The sequence below is a fragment of the Cryptomeria japonica genome, chromosome 3 (genome assembly GCF_030272615.1).
Source record: "Cryptomeria japonica chromosome 3, Sugi_1.0, whole genome shotgun sequence".
Taxonomy (NCBI): domain Eukaryota; kingdom Viridiplantae; phylum Streptophyta; class Pinopsida; order Cupressales; family Cupressaceae; genus Cryptomeria; species Cryptomeria japonica.
In genome coordinates, this window is record NC_081407.1 from 908,175,295 (window position 1) to 908,200,583 (window position 25,289).

At 35.8% G+C, this 25,289-nt stretch overlaps 1 protein-coding gene across 2 annotated transcripts in view; it reads left to right on the plus strand.

Moving 5' to 3' along the window:
• Positions 1–21,955, plus strand: part of LOC131067014 (uncharacterized) — a 132,593-nt gene extending 110,638 nt beyond the window's left edge. For both annotated transcript variants that reach the window (XM_058001940.2, XM_058001941.2), the window contains exons 9-10: positions 286–443; positions 21,610–21,955. In XM_058001940.2, coding sequence (XP_057857923.2) covers positions 286–443; positions 21,610–21,684 — 233 coding nt within the window. In that variant the 3' untranslated portion in view covers positions 21,685–21,955. The remainder of the gene's footprint in view (positions 1–285; positions 444–21,609) is intronic.
• The last annotated feature ends 3,334 nt before the right edge of the window (positions 21,956–25,289 follow it).

The window sequence follows — 25,289 nt, forward strand, 5'->3', positions numbered from 1 at the left end:
TTATGTTTTAGTCATTGGAGCTTTTCATTTATTCCTGATCAGATATTGTAGCTTGTATCTTTGAGTTCCACTGACCTGCTTGCATATACAATTAGTTTCATTTTTCCTTTTGTCAAGTGAAGTTGTCATTTCAAAATTCTTCTTCTTTGAAATAGCTTCCCAAAATTACTCTTTTCTTCCAACTTTGGAAAGAACAGACACACAGAATACAGGTTATAAATTTACGATTTGATTCCCATATCAAGAAATGGAAGCCATCTACCTGACCTAGAATTTTGCTTTCAGATATAAGCCCACAAGATTCAATTCTTTTGGAAGAAATTGTTGAAGCTGGACGTTTACCAAGTCATAAAGAACAAGATGGTGATGAAAACTGGTTTTCCTTCTACATTACATCTTGCCATGGAATGCGTTTCGAATGTTCTACTCAGTATAAGTTTCAGGTGAATATTTTAATTTTGTGTTGTACATTTATTCTGGAATCTTTGCTCCATCTTTAATTTGTTCTGGCTTCAATTTTAGTTTCAATTATTTTTCCCAGTCCAATGAAAGGTAATGTATCTTACATTCTAACCTCCTAGATTTGAGATGGAATCATTAAATAACATAGCCTGGGAGCACATCATAGTTGCAGAGAATAACCAAGTTCTGGTATTTATTAATGAGAAGAATGCCTTACTCTGAAACCTTTTGGAGACAAACTAGTAGTTTCAGTGAATGTATACAAATTAAAGAAATATGGAGAAATAAGAAGTCTTTTTGGAAGGACATTCCTACAGTTGTATGTGTTTTGCTGGTAGTTTGCTAGATATTGATAATTGTTATGCTTTATATTTATCAGAAAGCTGTTATGTCAGCATGTGCTTTCTTTCCTTAGACAGGGCAACTTGAGGTATATAATTTATGTGGTACTATGCATCTACAGTTAAATTCAATAACCCTTGTTTTGACTTTTATTGATATTACCATGCATTCCAAACAGAAAATAGAAGGAGAGGTTAAGTGTACAATCTCAGAAATGACAAATTATTCAGTATACAGTCTTCAGTGTCAGCAAGTAATACTTTTCACGAACAGTAGTAAGTGGTAGTGATAGTGCTTTCTTTTCAAGTTTTCCAGGACTCATACATTTATTCTGAATCGGAATGTTTTCAAGAAGAGGATAAGATGGAAAGGTCCCTTAGTGACAGATCCAAGGTTTAAAATGTGGACATAACCCCAACTTGATATGCTATTAAAGATTTGGTATTAAAGGCCTTCATAAACAGCAATATGTTGAAGGCGGCTGGTTTTCCTTTTATGTTGCATGTTGGCATGGAGTCTGCATTGAATGTTCTACTTTGTACAGTTTTAGGTGTATCTTCATATTGGAGGAGCTCAATGTTTTTCGACAAATTTTTGCCTCACCTTTCATCAGTTTTCAATTTCAATTTCAATTTAGTTTTTCATATGGTGGTCTTAAAGGCAGTGCATCCGAGTGTAACGCCTCATAGATCTAGGATGGAGCTGTACAATAGCATAGTCTCTAATCACATCATTGTGGATAACCAAGTTCAGGTATTCATTTACAAGAGTTCATGTTGTTGAACACACCACAGGATTGACAGGGGGTGGGGTGAATCAGTCCGGACCTTCAAACAACTTACGTATAATCCATTAATTATCAAATCACTATTAGCTTATCTTTGCAATTATGAAACATGAAACCACAAAGCACAACACACATAAGAACACCAGATTTACATGAAAAACTCATGAAGGGAAAAACCACGGTGAGAATTACACACAATATGAATAACCATTTACAATGTTTTAGGCTCAAGGCCAAGGAGCTCACTGCACCTGATTGGACATGCAAAACTAAGGTGCAGATCCTTTGGAAAAGATACAAGGGACTTGCATTACTAAGATGCACAATCTCAAGGCAAGATACAAAGGACTACACAAGCTGCCAAAGAACTCATTGTCTTCCGGTAGTATAGGGAAATAATGAATTGAAGTGAACAAGATCTCCTGATCATGAAAGTGTCCTTGAACCACTGTGTCAAGCGAACAATATCATGGCAAACATATCACACATCACTCGCTATCTCAAAACACGTCATACTGAAGATATGATCATCAAAGCTCTTCACAAACTAAAACTCTCACTTATGCTTCTTAACTTGCGCTTGCATATCATTCACATTCAATTCACAACAATCCACTACACGAATCACACATCCACACTTCCATTTATACAAGATTATTCATTGAAACCCTCAACTTGGTTGGCCACAATCAAAATATACATGAATTACATAAAGTTGGCCACCTAGACCAAAATCATACAATGCAGTCCACTCCAGGATATAAAGGGGACCCAAATACATCACAACACATCTTCCTAAGTCAATTCCAATGAACCGCACACACTAACACTTCCTCCAAATTTTGCATCAAACATAATGTGTAGGAAAACAATAAAGCACATTAGCCAGTCATCCCCAAAACATCATCCAATTCAAATTACTCAACGTGGATCTATACACGCATAGTGAGACCCTATCAACCTTCTAACTCAACCTCCAAAGCATATCCAAACCAAAGGAGCATGATCCAAGTAAGATAATTCAACTGAGTTAGCCAAAGACCAACACAATTGATAGAGCCAAACACAAAACAACATAACTTCACTTGCCAAACAAACCAACACTAGAAATCTGAACTGGAACACTGTGCAAACCATATGAACATGTCCACCAAGCCGCAACACTTGAATCACTATAGCAGAGCAATGTAGACCATTCTCCAGACTAGTCTTGACAGACAACCTCTCTGTTAGCAAACTGCCACAACCTACTTCATCATCTGAGCAATTGAGGATCTGAAAACATGAGAGTGCAACATCTATAGAACGTAGACATTATATCCAGAATTGCAAGCCATCATCATCAAGAACCGTAGGAATGCGAAGCATTCTTCCATAAAGACATTAAATACTCTTTCCTGCATATTGTAACTTCCACTACTATAGCCTTTCGGAAATACCTCATACTAACTCAATATCACCACCAGACAACATAACAACATCAAAAAACTCATTTTTGTACCATCTACCACATCCACACAACTGAACACTTCATTATCACACACAGTGACATCAATGACAACACTAGATAGGTTGACATCAATGACAACCAAAACTCAAGTTTCCAACACATGCCTCAAGTTTGAATCTTTTTGAGATTAAGTAGTTGCATGTCATAGCAGCAAACAAATATTTGGGAACAAATTGGTAAATAAAAAATTAATTTTTTTCAAAAATTAGGGGATTTAGATGGAAAAAAATGGGGATTTTTTTTCAAAAATTAGAAAAATATTTTTTGAATAAGGAAACACCTATTTTGATTAGATAAAGCGGGAAGGGCCCACACCCATTACTTATCAGCCATAGAGACAAGTCTCACAAGAGGTGAGACAACAAAAACCAAAAATCTACCAAACAGAGTAGAAATCAACAACAAAAAGACCAAACCAGGACCAGCTATGGGTCACCTAGAGGCTTTAGGCTTTTGATAGCTTGCTACACTTTGTTTAGAAACTCTAACTTGTCTTTAAATGACTTTGGGGCCCTTTCTTTAGCTTTATCCTTGCCTTTCTTTTTGGAGCTGCGCAAAGTGATGATAGTAGCTTCCTCTAGCTTACACTTAGCTTTTCTTCTCTCCAACTTTTGTTGAAACACTTGTAGGGTTTTGGTTGTGTTCTTAACAGACTCCTTATAGCAAGCAATAATTTCTTGCATATTTTTGTAAATTTTCTCTGGGTTGGCTTGGAGTCTACCAACTGTAGTTTATAGCTTCTTTTGATATTCCATAGAGCCAGCCCCTTGCTTTATGCTCTTGACCTCTTTCTCCAGATTCTCCCACTTGTCAAAAGTGGAAGCTATCCTCTTCATGGCATCCCAGACATCTTCATTCACCATCTCGTTGGCCCATTCCAAGGGATTAGATAGGCAATGGATTCCATCTTGTGAATTTTCTTTTTAGTCATGTGCATTTGGGCGAGTTGCCACTTCAGGACGTCATTATGAAGGTTATAGGCCTTACAAAGATTATCAACCTTGACACAGAGCTAGGCACATAAGTTGCATGGGGTAGGGTTCTGAGAATCCAAAGGATTCATGAGTAAATCATTTTAAGGCACCTCTTCTATGAGGGGAGAGAGAGGAGGGCTAGCAATATCTTATGGAGAAAGTGGAGTCTTCGGGGGTGGTGGACCAAGGAGAATCAGACAATTCATTTAAAATGTTAATGTAATCTTAGAGGGGATCTTGGAAGGAAGACATTTTTTGCCCTTCAAAGAGGAAGGGAAATTGAAAAACATGACTTTCACCCTTCAAATTGGTGGAGGGGCCAGACTAGGTGTCTTGATTCTTGCTGGGTGGTGTTCTTCACAAAAGGATAGGGATTGCTAGATTTCCTCTTTTTAGGGGTGGATCCCTTTTCCAATTGGATGAGCGAGGGGTTGGTGACACATGGACAAACAAAGAGAGCCAAGGTTGGGGCTAGGTTATACCAGTAGAGGCAGTAGATGAGGCTTTGATGGAGGCATAAATTGCTAGTGACTGATATTTTTCACAAACCATTCTAGAGAAGTATAGATCCAAAAAGTGAAATTCATTTTCACATTGTGACAAAAATGATTTAACATGGGAAAAATGCAAGAGCAGAACCAGTTATAGCGGCCCTCTAAAATGATGTACCTCATAATTACTTAAGCAATTTTCTTCCAGATGCCTGAGATATCTTCTCTACTAAACACATTTTGGAGCATGTTAACCTTCTCTACCCATTTTAGGAACCTTTTCATCTTCTCTTGATGGTTCCCCTTAGGCTTTTTAGGAAATCTAATGCCCTCAAGAGGAAGGCTTCTAGAAGATGCTATGAGTTCAACAATGAAATGAAAGGAAATACCCCTGACATAAATAGTGCCAACTTTCCAAGAGTTGGTGAACTCAGCTAAGAGAACTGAGTTGTAGCCATTCATTGCCTCAATATACAAGGGCAAGTTGACATTTTGAAAATACTCGAGACCACTTGATCATTTTTTTAGTGTCTAATGTCCCCAATTTTCGGGTTCACTTGCATTGTTGTTGGCACTGACCTTTTGGGTGTGTGTCACCATTATCAAAGGAGTTATTTGATGTTGCTAGTGAGCTCAATTAGCCTTGAGGACACTTATGCCACTTTTCAGGACGATTACTAGCTTTGAAAGATCCCAAATGGATCCTTTTGCTGTTGCTGCTGTAAATTCTTAATTAAACATACTATATTTTTGTAATTTTCCGGTGATCTTATAGAATAGACAGAAGTTGCAGAAAGGGATTGTTTCTTTTTGGGTTTTGATGTTATAAGTAAATTAATTGATAAATAGCAACAACTGTGAAATAAAACAGTAAACAATGTTCATATGTAAGAACACTTGAGCAATCTGAAAATACTGCAAATCATACCAGGCAAATAACCTAGTTTTGTATTCAGCAAGAATCCATACATTTATTTGGAGTTGTTCTCAATCTGGATTGATGCCAGATGGAGGAATATTACTGGCAACGAACAAGGAAGACCAAATAAGCTGAATACAACCCTTCAAGCCAACATACAAACAAGGCGTGGTTGCAAAGGAGGCGTGGAAGCTGCTGCAAATCATGTGCCAGCTGAAATAGACCAGCCACCCTGTTGAAACCCCCAATATGCACGCTGAATCTTCAGGCCAAGAAGATGTGTCTTCTACCTCTGACAATCTCTGTGCAATCCTGGATAAATCCACTATCAACTCCTGCTGAGGGCTACGTCCCAGCAAGTTCAGACCTGGGGTTTACGTCCCAGACCAAAATCAGTCTTCCAGAGCAATTCCCAAATTCGCAAGTTTCAAAATGATCAAAGATGCTATCAATTAGGTTTTCATCTCCTTATAACTCCTTTCCCTTTGCAAGTCGAACCCTAAAGAATAATAAAGCTTGCGCTTTATAATTAAAGTGACACTTTCCCAATTATGGCGTCAAACTATAGAAAAATATCACTTTATTGCGAATAAATAGCTTCCAGCATCCAAAAAGACTCCGAGAGGTGAGAATCATGTAGCAAAGTTCAAGACCTTTCCAACGAGCTATAACACATAGGCATATCAAACCAGATGAAGCCAAAAACCCCTTATTACTCTGAAATGGCTAAATACATAGCCTTATTTTAATTTATTTAATCACTAACTTAGTAAATATTTAAATATATTAAAATATTTCCATAGATCCAATAATAGCCCAAAATAACCAACCAAACATGAATCTGACTTTGTCACCTATCTGTGACTGATGCCGGACAAGATGGGCCAACTGGCAGTCCCATCCCTAAAATCTAGGGATGCTCCTAGAAACTAGGAAACACACCCAATCTTCCTGAAATTGAAACCATGGTATGGTCCCGTGGAACCTCAAATATGGAAACTGCCACAACCTCCTAAGAAGTAGGGAATCGCCCTAAAAAGTAGGAACCTCTCTCCAAACACCTGTAACTGCTCAAAAGGATCCTGCTCTACTCCTTGGTCCCCCAGGTGGTCATTCAGTCAACTGCCAGTTCTCCCTAAAAAATAGGAACTGTCGTTTGAAGGTCCAAAATGGCTCACAGAGCCCCTGCAAAGCTCCATGACCCTCAGAATGAATCCCCTAACCATGTCATTGACCTACGGGAACTCGAATGGTAGGTCAACCCTTGCTCATCTCATGTCACCTAGAAAAGGGGACATTACAAGCTTCTAGTGTGTTCTCCGAGAATATTGGAGAGGGCATCTATTTATAGTAAGTCACCCAATTGGCTTTGTTTCTCATTATTCGTCATCAAGATCACTCCAATGCAATTAGATTTCAATTTCAATGCTTTTCGACGATTTCTGCAAAAATGGGTGCATTAATGGCTTTATTTTAATTATTTTACTAAGGATGCTTCAATTTTGTTAAAATATTTTAAAAGCACTTTAGTATTATAGCTCGTCAGAACCAAAATAAAATGTTTTAAATCATAGATGCATAAAACAGGGGCCTTGTGTGCCAAATTATCATTATTTTTAATAAGGTCTTTTTGGAGCTAAAATGGAGTTTTATTTTAAAAAGTGAAGTTTAAATTGTGTTTTTTGGAAGTTTGGCGGGAAAAAGTATAAAATGGCATTTGAGGGGCTCATTTGGCATTATGCAAATTATGATATTTCTCTTTGGTGAAACCCTTGGGTTTGGGAATTGTTTCTCAATCTTCTAGAGGATGGAAACCCTGTCGAAGAAGATTGTCTATGGTGGTGAAAGATCCACCCTAGTTGATGCAGTGAGATTTGTTCAGAGTCTGAGGTTGTGCATAGAAGAGATTTGCAGGTCGTTTCACTTGGAAGTTTATACAGTCTCACAGAAGTGAGAGTTAATGCTTACAAAATCTTAATAATTTTAAGATATGGACACCATATTTGTGAAGTATGATTGTTTTCAGTTTGAACACCATAGTTGATGAAGTATTATATATTGAGCGATGGTTTGGGGAATAAGGATGATTGATTTTGGTGATATTGATATGGTGTGTGGGTTTCTTTTGGGTGATTATGATATCTTAATTTACGTGGAAAAAAACTTGGCATTGGTACAGGAAATAGATGAAGGCTGATGCTTTTTAGTAGTAAGAACAAGTCTCTGGAGGATGTGGCAGTCAAAACTTAGATAAGACAAAAGTCAGATCTGCAATAAAGACAAAAGAGTTGTTTGCAAACAGAAATCGAGCTTGGAATAAGTCTTTGCTAGGCCTTGGAGATTATTCACTTAAGTTTCCAACCATCTACATTCTTGGTGGGTACAAACAAGAGAACTTTGGTAGGCGAATGGAAAAAGGTGGGATGCGGCAAGGAAGTGGTAAGACAAATTTCAAAGTTAAAAGATTCATATCTTCAGTGCAAGACAATTTTGTTGGGACGTCTTGTATATTGCTGCTTTGGCATGGAGCCTTAGAGCTAGCTGGGCAATAACAAAGGACAAATAAGGAGGTGGATTTTCTCTTATATGGTGTGATGTTTGTATTCAGCACTACACTTCAATGTGAGACTCCCATAGGCATAATTGCGGCTCTAGTCTGGGTTGTTTGGAATGATTATTGTAGCTTATACTATGGGCATCACACTTCATACTAGAGAGGCGTTAAGATTTGGAGGCTACAACAACATAGAGAAATACGTTTGAGTGTTTGTGGGATCTCTCTCTGATTATAATCTCATTCTTCTGGTTGCTAGACTCTGTGGGTCAATTGCTGAAGCTAAAAGACAATATCGTGGCACTTGCTGTTTCATTGTAATGGGCATATTTGCTAAATTGAAAGTCTGATATAATTCCCTGTATTGCTGCAGTTCGAACAATAACCTCAGTGAGGGTTTTTCAGCATTGAAAGGTCAGAAACAAACCTATTTGCTTCTGTATGTTCTGTATTGAAACACAGTGTGAAATAGGCATGCAATGTGATTATTAATTGACAGATTTCTATTAGATGTATAAGTATGTTTCAGTGGTGTCTATCTTTGGGGTTTACTTCATAACTGTTATGCATTTTAATGAGTAAAACTTTACAAACCCGAAATACATTAAAAACACTCAAACCTGCAACAAGTAATTACATCCATCTCAGACAAATGCAAAATGACAAGGGGGTTAAGAATTTTGATAAGTAAATTGTGAACATTTGCATTAAGCAGTAAATTATAACATATTCTTCTTATTGTCATAAGCATACAAAATGTTTGACATAATGCCTGAACCGTTGGAGAGTCAAAAGGAAAAGTGCAAAAAAATTGGTAGCAACAGGGGTGGCCTCTTACAGTGGTATCTAAGCACAGAGCAATCTGCCAGCCTGTTCAGAATTGTGTAGCTTGGGTTTTCAGCAGAGTTTTGACTTTCTTCATTGTGGATCATGGAAGGCAAAATGGAATCGTTGCTTGAATTTTCCATGAAAACTCAAGGGAAAATTGAGAAGAGGATTAAAATCACGGAGTCAAACAGAACAGAGGATGTTGGAGATAGGCTTTATCTTGTAGGTGGAGATCTCGAGTTTCTAAATCAGTGAAAGGAGCTTTTGCTCAGTATTTTGGAGGTAGCAAAGGATGGTTTGTCTATGATAGATCAATCTGATTGCAAGAAAATGCTTTGGGCCATGAAGCCATCAATGAATTCTTTGATTAAGCCAATGATCACGAGACATCCTGAGAAAGAGGTAAGCCTTGTTGTGACTTATTTCCTCAGTGAAATTATGAGAATTTTAGCTCCTAAAGCACTCTACAATGATGACATTATGAGGGAGATACTAATACTGATTGTTGAGAGCTTTGAGGGGTTAGGTGATACCAGGAGCCCTTCTTTTGGTAAGAGGGTGAAGATTTTAGATTTGATGGCCAAGATCAGACCGTGTGTTCTCTCGATTGATTTAGATTGTGATAATCTTTCCAATCCATTTTATCTATGTTTGGTAGCTGTTTGGATTTTCAAGTCTTAAAAGAATGTGAGGAGAAGCTGAGACCTTGTTTGGTTGATGAGAGCAAGTGAATGAAAAGGAGTTCATAATAGCACATTTGGATGGAGGGATTGCTTTACCTTATAAATAATGTTTGATCGAACCCTAGGATGACTCATTAGACATGCATGTAACTACTGTTGTGGATGAGAAGCAATACAAAACAACAGATTTGAATACAAATTCAGATTTTATTGAAGTGATATTGTAATGTTTAGCTTATAATGGCCATTTAAGTTGTTTATTTAGTTTTAAGTAACTTTCTATTCTGTAAGTTAGTCAGTTAGTATTTCAAATGTTTCTATTCCATCGTTAGTTCTTGATCGTTTCTGTTATGGAAAGATTTTCTATAATTGTTTATATAAGGAGTATTCCTCTCCTTTGTTAGTTTTCATGGTATCAAAGCATACTTTTTTTTCTGGTGATTTTTTTAATATAAAATGTGGTCCATTTTCTTGCTGTTCGTTTTTGCAAAATTTTTTATTTTTAATCAGACCTTGGTTTTCTTCAGCAAGTGTTTTTTTCACGATTTTTTCATCAAAATCATGGGTATCAATTTTTTTGCAGCATTTTGAGGTCATGCCTAGGGTTTCTAGGGCAAACGACGTTCCTGCAAAAAAACTAAATTTTTTGCATGATTTCTTTACAAAATCATGTGTGTTGTTGTTTCTCCAAAGTAGTGGAGGGTTTTTGACTTTTTTTTTTGACGATTTTTGGCAAAATTGTGAAGGTTTAGAGTGGTTTTCCAGAAAATCGTGGGTATTCAAAATTTTTGCACGATTTTTTAGTAACAAATCGTAGGTTTCAATTTTTCCGATTTTTTATCAATAAAAATTGAAGGTATTTGAGAAGCTATTTTTTATCTTGTTTTGCATGTCTATAGATAGTGGGAGGGTGTCACTATTGTGGTAAACTTGGTCATATGAAGAAGTTATGCAGAAATTGGTTGGCTAATGAGAAATCCAACCAAGGAGGGTCTCATTACCAAGCTCATGTCGAACAGCATTCATAGAAGGGATCAGCCTTCTATGCATTCATGGCCAAAAGACTAGTAGGTCATGACAAGTCTTTTGCATGGTAGTTAGTAGAATGACTATTAAGGGAGGGTATTAAAGTAATATTGTAATATTTAGTTCTATTTTGTAAGTCAGTTAGTATTCAAAATCTTTCTATTCAGTTTTTAGTTCTCGATCATTTTCGTTATGGAAAGATCTTCTGTAATTGTTTATATAAGGAGTATTCCTCTCCGTTGTTAATACAACAATCAATTATCATTTCAGATTTTTTCGGTGATGCGTCTTAGACTATTGACTTCCTTGATGATTCTAGTGGAGCAAATGTAAGTGATGAGTTCACTAATGTATTTTTAGATGTTGAGCATGTTAAACATGGGGTCATTGAAGTTTCCAGGCCAGCTCATAGAGACAATCGCTTATTACAATTTAGTGAACCTACAAAATGGATTGTATATGATGATTTTAGTATTGATGACTTGGAGTGTGATTTGTTTAGAGAATCCATCAGACATGAGGTACTTGCTTTCTCTGAACAAAGCAACCAGTATTTTAATCTTTGGGATTTGGCTGTGGTGGCACCTAAGTTTGATGACAAACCTGTGTGGGATGAATTTCCTTTTGACCATAATGTTGTTCTAATTTCATCTTGGGAGTTGTGCTTAGAGAAGGGCATTGAGCCAGTTGATTTTGAAAAGAGCAATCCTGAAAACAAATCAGACTTATTATTACATGGAGCTGATCTTGAGCAAAGGCCTAGTGACTTGGTTGATTTGGATCCACAACTTATTGTTGAAAATGTTAATGGAGAGGCTCGAGAGAGTCGGGACAACCTTGGAGTCACCACTGAAAACTAAAAATTATGACAAAAGTTCTAATTTTGGTATTATGCATGCAGTAGTTCATCATCCTTGCATGATCATGATTGGAAGAAACCATTTTTGGTGTCTACTGAAGGTGAAGTGCAAGTTTTATCTAAACTAGATGGCACAAATAGGCTTGTGGAAAACTTAGTTCAAAATTCACCAAGAGGTCAAAGTGAGAAAATCATCTCCCTTGCTGATTTGCAAATGATGAAGAGCACAATGGAAGAAATAAAATCAACCTTCTTACATATGATACGTGATAGAGATGTAGCCACCAAGATGGCAGATGAGGCTTTGTTTATGTCTAGGGGGACAAGGGAGGAGGTTAGTGAGCTCACCATTGAGCTTAATTCCATGAAACTTGCTTTTGGAAAGTATCTAAGAGGGACTTCTTGAAGTGGGAGAACAACTCTATGAGGCCAAACGATTTAGGGAGTAGGAGAACAGAGTAAGGGCCAAGGAGATTAAGCAGGCAATGGAAGAATTTGATTGCATTCATGAGGAGTTTCATTTGGTACATTGCCTCAAGAGATTAGAAATTTGGAGCAGCAGGAGTTTCGGGTGGAGCATAAGGATTATGATAATAATCAGTTGGTTGATAACCCATTCTTCGAGTTGGATGCTAGTATGTCATTTGATAATCCACTCTTTGACTTGGATTATGGAGCTCTTTCCAATTTTAGTGACGTGATTGGAGTTGATCGCAAGATATGGGACCCAGGTGCAGTCTTCAGGTTTGAGATGTTAACTCAAGATAGATTGGTGGACAAAATTTCAAAATTAGTACCAATGTCCATTTTCCAATCAGCCTATACAAAACTTTAGTCCTTGACATGCAAATGAGTTTGTATGCCATTCCAATCCAATGGTGGAGAATTTCATGGTTGGAGTTGGTTGCTAGAGGTGATTTGATTATTGGAGAATTTTCATCTATGTTTTCAGACTTATTTCATATTGATAGTTGTTTCCCTTGCATTTTCATGCTGATCATGGCGACTTCAAATTATGAGCAGATAGATTTTGAGCTTTTGCAGGCTTTAGGCAGTTGGTTGTGAGATTTTTTTCGGACATAGTTGAGTTATTATTTTCTTCCACCTTGGTGAGTGATGGACCTTGTTGATTGTAGTGGGTTGGGTGTGTTGGTGTTTAAAAAATTGCTCCCTTTGACACTTGGAGATTTAGTGTGAATGATGTGTTATCAATGTATGACTACAAGGGCATTCCCAGAATAGCTACTTTCAAGATCGATAAAGTTGTTATCTTCTTTACCAACCGCTTGTCAAGGATTGATTTGCTTGATTTTTGGGACATCATGAGGGGATATGTTGAGGCTTATGTTTTATGGCTGAGCATGTTATCTTTCCTATTGCCCAAGATTGTGTCAGGCTCAGAGATTGTAGTTATGGAACTTACTAGGATGCTTTGTCAGGAGATCTTTCATGGTACAAGTTTCAGGCTTTTTTGGTATTGCAATTTGGGTTTCGAGGATAGTCACATCTTTGGGTTACAAGAGAAGAGAATGCAAATTTGGCATGGTAGATTCACAGTTATAATCAGAGTGGCGTAGTGTCAGTATGGTGGGTTCTTTGTGAGATTAACGTGAGACCTTGGGACTGCTAGTGTTGGAAATAAGCCACACCCGGACCGACGATGGACTGGTCCAAGAGGGGCCAATAGCTCAGTGGAAAGTACTCCTGCAGCGTATGGAAGGTCCGGTTCGAGTCCTCTCAACAGGGACCACATTGGTTTGCAGGCCAATTCAGTTTGGTGGTTTTTGGTGTTGTCTAGGTATTGCTTGAGGACAACAATCTTTGGGGAGGGAGGACTATAATGTTCCCATTTTCAAGGTCACTTGCATTGCTATTGGCATTGACCTTTTGGGTGCATGCCAACATTATCAAAGGAGTGATTTGATGTCATTAGTGAGCTCAATTAGTCTTGAGGACACTTATGCCACTTTTTGGGGTGATTATCAACTTCTGATGTGTTCTCCAAGAATCTTGGAGAGGGCATCTATTTATAGGAAAGCATTTGGTTGGCTTCGTTTCTCATTAATCATCATCTAGATCACTCCAATGTAATCAAATTTCAATTCTAATGCTTTCTAGCAATTTTCGAAAAAATGGGCACATTAATGACTTTATTTTAATAATTTTTTTAAGGATGCTTAAATTTTATTACAATATTTTAAAAGCACCTTAGCGTTATAGCCCGTTGGGATTAAAATATGATACAAGAAACCTTGATGGCAAAGTGTGATCTTTTTGCTGAGGTGGATCCTGGTGACATGGTTGTTATTTAGAATTTGAATATTTTTGGTGGAGATATCAGGGATCCCATTTTTAGGAGTCGACATGCTAAGAAGAAGGTCCAGCAGGATGGAAAGTGATCTCCTCCACCCCAAGGAGTCCTAAAGATTAATATTGGTAGTTCTTCTAGGGAAAATCCTGTGCATGCGGGGATTGGAGGTATTGGTAGGGATAGTTTGGGAAATGTAAATTTTCTCTTTTCAGTTTGTAAGGGACAGCAAACTAATAATCTTATGGAGCTTGCTGCAATTTTCTATGCGCTTGAAAAAGGGTGTGCTCTTGGATGGTGCAATATTATTTGTGAATCAAATTCTTAGGTTGTTATGAGTATGCTGAATATGCAGAGGTTGGAGGATGTTGATTGGCATCTAATTGTGGTGGTTAGACAAATTCTTAGTTTGAGAGACTCTTTAGAGTCATTTTCCTTTTTTATTTTCCTCGGGAGTGGAATTAGGCAACTGACTATTTGGCTAAATGGGCTTCGAAGTGTCAGCTTGATGGTCGTAATGTTGGGGATTGGGGCCAATTGTCCCCAGAATATGCTCAAATACTTGATAAGATTGTCATGGATGATAAGATCGGTTAGTTTTGGCCCTATTTGGGTCATTGTTTGGATGGTGTTTCATGTTTTGCTCTCTTTGTTGGGCTGGATGCCCTTTGGTTATGTACTGCTCTTTCTAATTTAATAAATTTTTAACCCCCCTTTCAAAAAAAACAAAACACTAGAGTTATCCGAAGAAAACCCTCTCAAGAGAAAAACCTTACTTTTAAAGCATCCATATTCAATATACTATCTTGATAACAAGATTACAATACACTTGTAGAGTCTTTATGGAAAGCCTTTGAAACATCAAGCACTCTAGTTGCATTCCTTCATGTGAATAAACAAATGAAAATTGTGTAACCACACATCTCAATCCGTGCTTCCACACACAACCTACAAGAGATCTCAATTTAACTTTAGGCAACAAGTCAAAAGCTCAATAAGCCAACCCCAACAACTATTGATGTGCTTGTTATTTTAGAACAAGTTTTGCACAAAACCAGTAAGTGGTAGTACACAAACTGTGCCTCAACGCAATGAGCTTACTAAATCATGATCCCAAATTAAGTGTTTGATATTAAGTTTTTCTTAATATTAAATATTTTTTCAACGTGACATCCACTTTAAATATTTATCCCAATGTCTCTATAAGTGTCCCCAAGAATGCTTAACTTTTGTGGTATCCACAACTTCAAAATTTACGACAATAAAATAATAATTTTTATATTATTACCATTGCTAGTTTATATATAGGGTGTACAACACAGCTTTTCCAACATTCTCCTATTTGTTGTATACATTGTGTAAGAGGTCAAAAATAAACTCAATCATCAAGCAAATAATCCTTATAGCAAATATGTACCATTTTAACATCCATGTGCTCCATCAAGATACCACAGCAACCTAGGTGACGACCATCTCAAACAAGAATGCTCTTATGCTTTGTCATGCAAATACATGAAAACTAAAATCTCATCAAAGGTAATGACACTATCACATAGAAGAATCACTGAATCCTACCTTGATTTGATATCTGAATGCAAACACCAAACCCAATGGGAACAAAAAGACTTGAGTAGCTGCCAAAAACTCACCTAGAACTAGAATAACAACCACAACCAGTTGCTAATGCCTAACGAATCTTGCACAAAGAAGTTGTAAAGATCTTTAACATTGCATATTGAAAACATCCAACAAAGGACACATACATCTTAGAACTCCCACTACATAGTGAATGTCACATTTGAAATCAATCAAGGCTCTAAAGGTCCACCAATAACACTCACAAGAAGGGTGTGACTAATGTCATCAATAGATCATCTCATATTAATGAATGCACCCAACAATTTGCAAACCTTCAAACTAAATTGTTGCAAAATAAATCTCACATTTGATCATCAAAGCTCTCCCAAGTTCTCCACATTACAAAAGAAAGAGATTAAAGAGCCCCTATACTATACCAAAAAAAGAAAATAATGTACAATAATTGTAAATGACCACATAGTGACACAATAGCTCAATGTCATGTGAACACAAACTTCCAAGAAGAAACACTAGACCATAGACATAAATCCTATAGATCAAAATTGTTCTTCTACCAACAATAATGTGTTAAAGTTGTAATAAGTAAGATCTTCCAAAACCCTAAATAGAAAAGCTTCCTCAACATCCAACTCATCAACTCCAATGTCAAACATACATATATCAATAAACTAACCAAGATGTCTCTCAAACCAAAGGTAGATCAAAAAAAACATCTATTCCCTCAACAAGGAAATATGCCCAAAACCATCCTCTATGCTCCTTGAAATTGTCATCATAACAAACTCATATACATAAGGAGATAGAGAAAAAAGAAACTGTGCCAAATAATCATCAAATAAGCCCTCCAACACTAACATCCATAGATGAAGACTCATTCCCACAAGAAGAAAAAACGTGAAATAATATGCATCTAAAAACAAGGTGGGGAATATTTATTGGATGATTTTTTTGTTGAGTGGAGCAAGAGTGGGGAATGAGATTACGTTTTTTTGAGTTGCATCAAGCCGTCATGATTCTCTTCACGAACAATTTCCCCATCAAGTCTATGTTGAACTCATGTCCAATTCCTAAATGTAGGATTCTCGTTATTGTTGAGACCTCATCAAAGAGTAATTGTCCCAACACATTATCTCTAAAAACAAGAGATCTCTTGCCTCACCAAAGTCTATCAAACATCTATGAGTACCCAACCAATCATCCCATGACAACTAAACTCCAATTGCATCACTACAATACTCAGAAGCTCCAAGGCAAATGATCACTGCATTCGATAGTAGAAGACTACCTCAAATAATTGCCAAATATCCCTCTACATGATTAGTGTAGAAACTAGGAACTCACCATGACATGATGATTAGCATCTCCTCAAAAGATCATGTCTTTGATAAACAATTAGCTCCCAAGAGCATCTATATCACAGCAAAGGTTAACAACTAGAAAGATCTATATTCTACAATTTGACAACTAATCTTTGATACGAAATGAAAATAATTTTTTAACAAAATATGCTATTTCCACAAGTGCCGTGTATGGGGGGATTATTTGCACCATCCCCATAGTGTAATTATAAGTGTAGACGTGTAATTACACTATGGGAGCAGTGCACATAATCTCCCCCATAGCTAGTACCATTTCCACATAACCCTCATGAGAGGAACAAATGCAAAACATGTATTCAAAATCAATAATACAAAAGAAAGAATAACAAAAGATGCCACAACATAATGCAAGATTTACTCTAGAAAAACTTTTTGAAGAAAAACCAGCCTTCAAAAACACCCACATACTTAATATATTATCTCAAGGACAAGATTACAATACATTTGAAGAGACACCATGCAAGGCTTTAGAAGCATCAAGCATCTTAGTTGCATTTCTCCATGAGAACAAGCAAATGAGAAGCATGTAGCCACACATCCCAATTCATGCTTTCACATATGCAACTTACAAGAGATGCTTAATCCAACCTTGACCAATAAGCCAAAGATTCAACAAACCAACTTAAAAAACCACTCATGTTTATTTTTACAGAATAAACTTTGCCTAAAACCATTAAGTGATATTACATAAACCAGCTTCAAAACTACTTGAATTCACTAAACCATGACTTCAAATTAAATATCTGATACTAAGTTTTTTCAATATTAAATATTTTCCCAATTATGCAGCCAACAGAATGGCTGCTACGTTTCATGTTTAAGCAGTTTTTATAAAGAGCCAAGGGTCCATTCTGTTGGCTGTATAGCCACCACGTGTGACACCTACATTAAATATCTATTTCAATATCTAATACATGTCCCAAAAATGTCTAATGCATATAATATCCACATCTATAAAATAGACTACAATTAAATATTTTTTTTTATATAATTAACATTATTATTTCTATACAACACGCGTTTCCCAACAACTTAAAATTTCATCGGTGCCAACACTATAGTAAACAGAAGCTAAACTTTTGTTTTCCTTACTGTTCTAGAAGTCATTTCTGAAATTATCGATCAAATTCCAGTTATTTGGTTTGATTTTTAGTAATGTATGATGTTTGAGAGTGGTATACTATCATGCAAGCCATTGGAGTGTGGTCTGGCATCAGAGATGCCAAGCTGACGTCTGGTCTATTGACATCATTACTAATGTCATAATGGATGTCACAGCTTTTGTCTGCTCACTGTGTGCATAATCAGATTTTTCTTCGTTAGAGTTGTAGCATTAGGATATATATTCGTTCTGGATATCTGTTTCCAGTATCCGATGAGAAAGTTTGGGGTAAAGAGCATGAAGGCTTCTTGGGAGAGAATTTGTTTTACGAAAGAGAAATTAAAAAAGAGAAAATGGTTGGTGCGGCCATTTCTCTAAGATTTTCAACCCAATTAGCAACCATTAAGTCCCTTAGATTTATTTTGAACTACTCGTTAACAGGAATTTTGGCTGGGGTTCAATTAAAAGTTCAGAACAGCTTGTTATGATATTTCCCCAAGTTATTGGACTTAAATCTTTTCAGTCGCGGCCTAACATACAGTTAAATAGGAAGCCTCAGTTCATGCTCCGCAACAGCATTTTATTCCCGAAGTTATTAGACTTAAGTTCTTCATTCAATTTTATCTACTGTGTAATGCAGACTGTCTCAAAGAAAAATTCACGATATATTTGCAGATACATTTTATTTAAGTGACCACATGTGCACTGCCTACAGTAGATTGTGGGACACATTAAGGGGGGTACAAACATAGATGCTAGTCAGATCTGAATTGATCTATCTCAACAGAATCTATCTATAAGATGATAATTTCAAATTTGAAGTATCTTAAAGATCAATGGGAGATAGCACTTTCTTAACTACTGGTTTTCTAGTTAACAATCACCTCTATCGGTAGACCACTTAAATGATTAATAAGTTGAAATGTTACAGTTGATTTGGTTGAGGTTAAAAAGTGATATGAATTACCATGTGAAGAGACAGAATTAAATAATATGCTTGCAATCCCAATTTCTATGTACAAGAGAATAAAAGAATTTTTAACTTTCATTATTTTTTATTCCAGGGAAATAAAATTTATTTCAGGTGTCCCCTTATGATATTTTTTTTATAGCCGTTTGTCCTACTTATTTACATACCCATTGCATGATGTAAAGAATCTAGTTCAATCTGACAAATTTTTATTCTAACATAAAGTTCTGTTTATCTTTAAGGAGAATATTAAATAAACGAGATTGTGTCAAGTTTTTGTCAATAGTGTGGTTAGTTTAGGGTAGAAAGTATAAAAACATTTGGCATGATGTTTTTTTTTAATAGAAAACCCATTTACTTACATGCAAAAATCTAGAATTATTATTAGTAATAAAATAATTTGAAATATACTATGACATTGAGATAGTTGTATAAAATAAACTAATGGCATTAAAATATTTTTGATTAAAGCAAAAACAGGTTTTGAGGGGACTCGAAACTCAATACGATCAGATTTTGAAAGGATCTGGAACCCACAACCAGAAAGTGGTCCAAACATAAGGAACATGAAAGCATAGACAACCAAGGAAAAAAGATTGCAAAAAGAACAGCTTGCAGCCAGCTTAAGACTAGCCCCCGAACAAGAACCATCAAGATTTACATTTAGAGCTACACTTGTGGGAGTGGAGAGTCATGTCAAAAGAACTTTGTTTTCTTGCCCTTAACAGATATCCAACCCTCTTCCACTTGCGCTGCCATGTCATGCCAAACCAGCGCCCCATTTTCCTGTGAATGAAAGCCAACAGCCACAGTTGCAGAAAAATCATTTGTATTCCTCCCTGAAGGCATGGCCTTATTAGAAAGGCCACTAGAATTAATTGTCGGAGCGTTATCACCAGAGTTAGCATCTTGAGGCCCATTCACTCTCACATTAGGGGTTGCAGCAGCATCAACCCCACCATTTGTGACATCTGAAGAGGATGCCCCAAGATCTTGAGATGCCAAAGCAACTACCTCAGAAAAAATCCTAGGTTGTTCAGATTTCTTCTCAATCGTATAATGTTGATGAGAAGCTCCTTTCCATCAAGTGGTCGTCATAGCCTTTTTCTCAAAACCACAATGCGCAACCACATGACCAGTTTTAAAACATCTTCGACATCTGAATGGAATCCCTTAATAGTCCAAAGATTGGACCCAAGAACCCTTAAAAGATTTAAGTAAAATCTCAGCAGGCAACCCTTTTGAAACATCCAAATCAACCAATATGCGGGCAAAGGTGGAGTGGAAAATATCATAGGAATCATCACCCACCATCGAAAAATATCCAAGGGCTTCACCCACTTCCTCTAAAACAAAATCATTTCATAAATGGAGGAGGAGATTAGGAAGCCGAACCCAAATCGGAATCTTATTAAACATTTCAGTAGAAGGGTTGAAATCAGAGTGCCAAGGCTTAATCATTAACAAAAATTTATCCTCCCAGTTAAAAAAATGGTCACGTAATATTTTGTTTCTATCCTGAGCATTATTAAACTTAGCAACAAAAAAACCCCTAGCCATGGGGAAGATATGAACTTTACCAGTAATAAGAGGCTCCCAATGTTTTGAGATCCAGGTGTGCAAATGAGGGAGGGAAGGCCAAAAACCCCTAAATCGACATATCACACCATGCAAGGAGAGAATAGAAGCATTATGAACAATTTCCTTTGTTGTATCTTCCTTCAGATTAATAGAGATGGTATTGGCAATAGGAATGAATCCACCATACGGCTGTCTACCAAGCCACGATCTTCGGGCCTCACTCTGCCCAACAGACACAGCCGCGTTGGGCATCTTGCCAAAAGGCCACACACCCTGCAAATCAGCAGTATTGGGGCTTGAGGAAACAGCCGCATCGCCCACTGGGGAAGTGCCCTTGCTACCCAAGCCACCCAATTTCATAGGAATGGCGGAGGCCGAGGGCTGAGAAGCACTATTGTTGCCGGATTTTGAAAAGCCCCCGGGGCAGGAAGAGCCACAGCTGCTATATCCCATGTTTTTTGCATCGTTTTTTTTAAGTATTTAGAACGTTTAGATTTCAAATTAATGGCATTAAAATGTTACATCTAAGGTAGATCTCTGAAAGTTAGCCGGCCTTGATTATATAATAAATGCCTTCGGAGTAATAAAGTTAAAATGTCTAATATATACAACACATTTCATTCAATGAGGGGGGGGGGGGCGGGCGGAGAATTGAATTTTGTACTGACTCTTTTAATATAAACCAATAGAAATAAAGAAAAATGATATTTTTTATAATTATTTAAAATAAAAACTAAACTTAGACTATAGATTCTTTGTTCCAAACTTTTAGTTCTATGCAATCACTGGTTAAACTAATGAAAAAATAGAATTCAATGAATGCAATAGTATCTGGTAGGAACTAAAAATAAGCAAAAGATAATTTGAATATCCAATGATAACATTAATGACTCCAATCAATTACAATCTTTAACAATCCTTAAGATGAATAAGGATTGATAATAACATTAGGGTTTGAACATCCAATAACAACATTAATTACTCCAATCAATTGCAATCTCTAAGATGCATAAGGTCTGACAATAACATTAGATTTCTTGTTATATTTCTTATGATAATACTGGGAAATCTTTATATATTAGTTCATATTAATATAGAAACAAACCAAACCTTTTCCACTACTTACATCTTGTTGGGATTCAAAATTGTCTTTGTATTTCATAGTCTAAATTTTCATTAGTAATTTGAGATATGTTTATTATGTAGAAATTAATACCATTGCGATGCTGCTTCAGGTTGACACTTGGCTAGCAGCTATTGGAGTTGGTGTAAAACACAGATTCTCATTCCAGGACTCAACAAAATTGTAATGTTATTGTTATTTAACGATTCATATTTTTTTATGTATGTAATATAATGTAATCAATCGCATAAGAGAATAAATTCCAATGCATGCTTGAAACCCAAGTTTATTTTGCTGGTAAATTCTTGTATGATGCATATGAAGTTCCCTAGAGGTTAGGTTCCTAGGGTTCCCTGTAAATAATGGTGGTGTCAATTATTACATATGTATTTTATATGCTTACTAGCAATCGATATAAAATTAACGAATATCAAATCATTAAGAATGTATGGACCTTATTTGTTAATTTTGGGTTTCACATTATCTGATATTTGAAAGAGATATTAAAAAACAATAATTTGTAAAAGAAATCTATTAAAAAACTATTATGATTTTGATAGTCTAATGGTTGTGTATGTTATAAGAATTAAATAGTTTGAGATAGGCCCATTATTCATTTCTTATGTTATAAGATTGTTAAATAATTAAATCGTTTGAGAAGGGTCATCACTCATTTGTTATTATGTCTACATATTGTTAAGGATTTATAAATATGTTTGTTGTGTGTTTAATTAAATTTTATTTTGTTGAGAAGTTTTGAAATTATTTCATTTTTTTATAATTTATTGGTATAGTGAGTATGAGCTTATGCTGTATGAATAATTGATTTCTTTTAGATAAGAATTAAGGTAGGAAGGGAAACCATTCCACCAAATTCATTTGAGGTATTATCTTGGTTTCATCTCTTATTTATTTCATCTTTGAAAAACCTACCATCACCTTTACTAATTATATCTAACCAATTAAAATTATAACTTTTTGATAAAATTTTATTTATTATACTTAAAAATACTTAAATAACAAAACCAATACTAAACTTACTAATATATTTAAAAGACTTACATACCAAATAAAAATAATTATTATACACTCTAATTAATATATAGAAAAAAAAACGTAAATACATATTTTCAAGATTAAAAAAAATGCTTTTGAATAACTAAACCTTGCATTTTACTGAGATTTAATAATAGTCATTCTCTTCTCTAGTTAGCTCATCCTGATGATGGATCATGAAGTATGATCCAAAACGTTGATGGAAAAATGATCTTCATAGTTAAATTTATAAACTATCAAGCTAATCTATTATAGACTATGGAGATTTCATGCTTTTAATATTCTTTCAATTAAATGCATTATACTTTATTAACAATTCTTGAGAAGATTAACTACAATCAATATGATAACACACTCTGCTTTAGAGCATTTTACTTCACTAAGCATTTTACATTTTACTATTGCTCAAATGTTTTCTTTTACAAGTATTTTTCATGTAATATATAGTAGTAAAAATTGTATTGAAAAGAATGCGATAAGATTTAAGGGTTTTAGAAAAGAATTAACAAAATAATGAAAAAATGATTAAGTGAAAATTGTGATTTCATATGTTTGAGGTGGCTTTTGGTAATTTAAAATTTATTTTTCAATTTAACTCTCTTTTTGAAATTTGAAGGATACTTTCATATTTATATCACAATTTTACTAACCAAGCTTAAATTGGCGGGTGTGTCATTGTGCATGGTATTGGCATGGGAGAAGTTGGATGTTAATGGGTTGAAAGTAGTAAAGGGGTTGTTTGTTAGCCTTATGGTTGCCAAGGATGTGATGTTGTTGGGAATGGACAAGGTTCTCATCTCATCTCTACAAACCAACTCTCCACCTTTGCACTTAGGGGGAATCATTTCCCTTGGTCTAACCCTTAATTCATCTTGTTTGTCAACTTTGGAGAATGGCTTGCCCTTTGTTTCAACATCTATTTGAAGCTCAACTCTTTAAGTATTGTAGTCGTTATAGGTAAATCTAGTTGTTGTCTTGATCAACCTTTCTCTTTGGTTTCAGCCAAGGAGGGTAAATAATGGTATTGTGAATGGATTGTTTGCCAAGTTGAGGAATGCTCTTATTAGAAAAGTTTTAGGGATTAGATCTAGCATTGATATTTTTCTAATTGATTATTTATTACCAAGGAAAAGTACAATACAAAGCAAAATCACAGGTCAATAAGAGACCTTGAAGAGTGTATATGTCTAAGAAGATCGTCAAGAGTTTAGGACTCATGACAAAATATACAACTTGTCATCACAAAAGTAAAAGAGATACATCATGAGAAGAGAAAGATTAACAATTCCAACTTTCATTGTATTTGTCAAATGTAGTGAATCTAATTAGGGGATCAATTTTTGACACTTTCATTCAATCTAACCACCTCTAGGTAAGAGCCTTTTTTAGGGACATATTCATTATTTAATTAATTAGGTCCTTTAATTACATTATTCACTTGAGCTAAACTTAGGTGCTTTTTCCTTTTATTAAATTAAGATAATAATAGCTTAAGTTGCCTTATTCATTATGATTGCGACACTTGGCATTAGCTAATTTAAACTTTCTTTAGGGTTTAGCCTAGGGTTTCATTCATGCTTTTCATAAGGATTCATTCATTCATTTGTAATAGATTCTTTTGTGCATCAATACATAATTCGCAGGTGGTTGAGGAAATTATCCTTGCTTGATCTCCATTTTGTGACAAGTGGTGTGCTTGCAAATGATTCACGAGCTTGTGGGGCTCAATCATCCACTTCAACATGCCATTGGAGCAGATATGTTAAGTTCCTATCCATATTCTCGAGGGATCTAACCTTAAGAGAATTCTTTGTGCATTTTGGGCTCAAACAGAGGTTGCCATCTCATTTGCAGCGTCTCAAACTTATAGACCGACTATCATTTTGTCAAAACCTAAGCAATTAAAGTTTTGCATGTTTTTTTTCTAAGGGCACAAAAATAAGGCAGGATCTGGGGGTCAACAAAAAATTTAGGCACTTTGAGGCAAAATAGACCTCACCATTGCATTTGCAACATCCCAAAACCTATAGATCAGCTATTTTTTCATCAAAATCTAAGTAGTTGAGTTCTTGGATATTTTTTAAGGGCACATTTTTTAGGCAAGATTTGGAGGTCAGTAAAAAATCTAGGCGTTTTGGGATGAAACGGACCTTGCTAGCGTGCTTACAACAGCCAAAAACCCTAGATTTGCTTGTCAAATTTCAAAAATTGAAGGTTGAAATTTTTTGACATATTATCTGGGGTTGACTTTTGGCTGCATGTATTTTTCTACGGATCTGTACAATGTATGAACCACATAATTAGCACTAATGCTAGTGCCCACATCAGTAGCCACATCATCATCATTATCATTCTCATCAACTACCACATCAACACATCCAGCCAATCAGTCTTCCACATCAGTAGGACATCATGTTGACATTGTCAATCAGGCCTCTTGCGACATGTGTCCCTTCACTTGGATACTTTCAAAATGGTTACTCCCACCCATTCTGAGCAATAAAACGCTTCTTTCTCATTCATTTTGCAACATTCGCACTCTGGGATCTCTTGCTCTCATGCTCGTATTGATACTTTGTCAAAATTTGTTCTCGAGATCATAACAACCAAGTCTTCTCTTGCTTACAATCATGCTATCATCTTAACAAAGGCGTCTTTGCTACATGATGTTTTTCTTTATATCTTATCTATTGTATCTATTGCATTGCAATATAATCTCATTTTGTTTAATTTCTA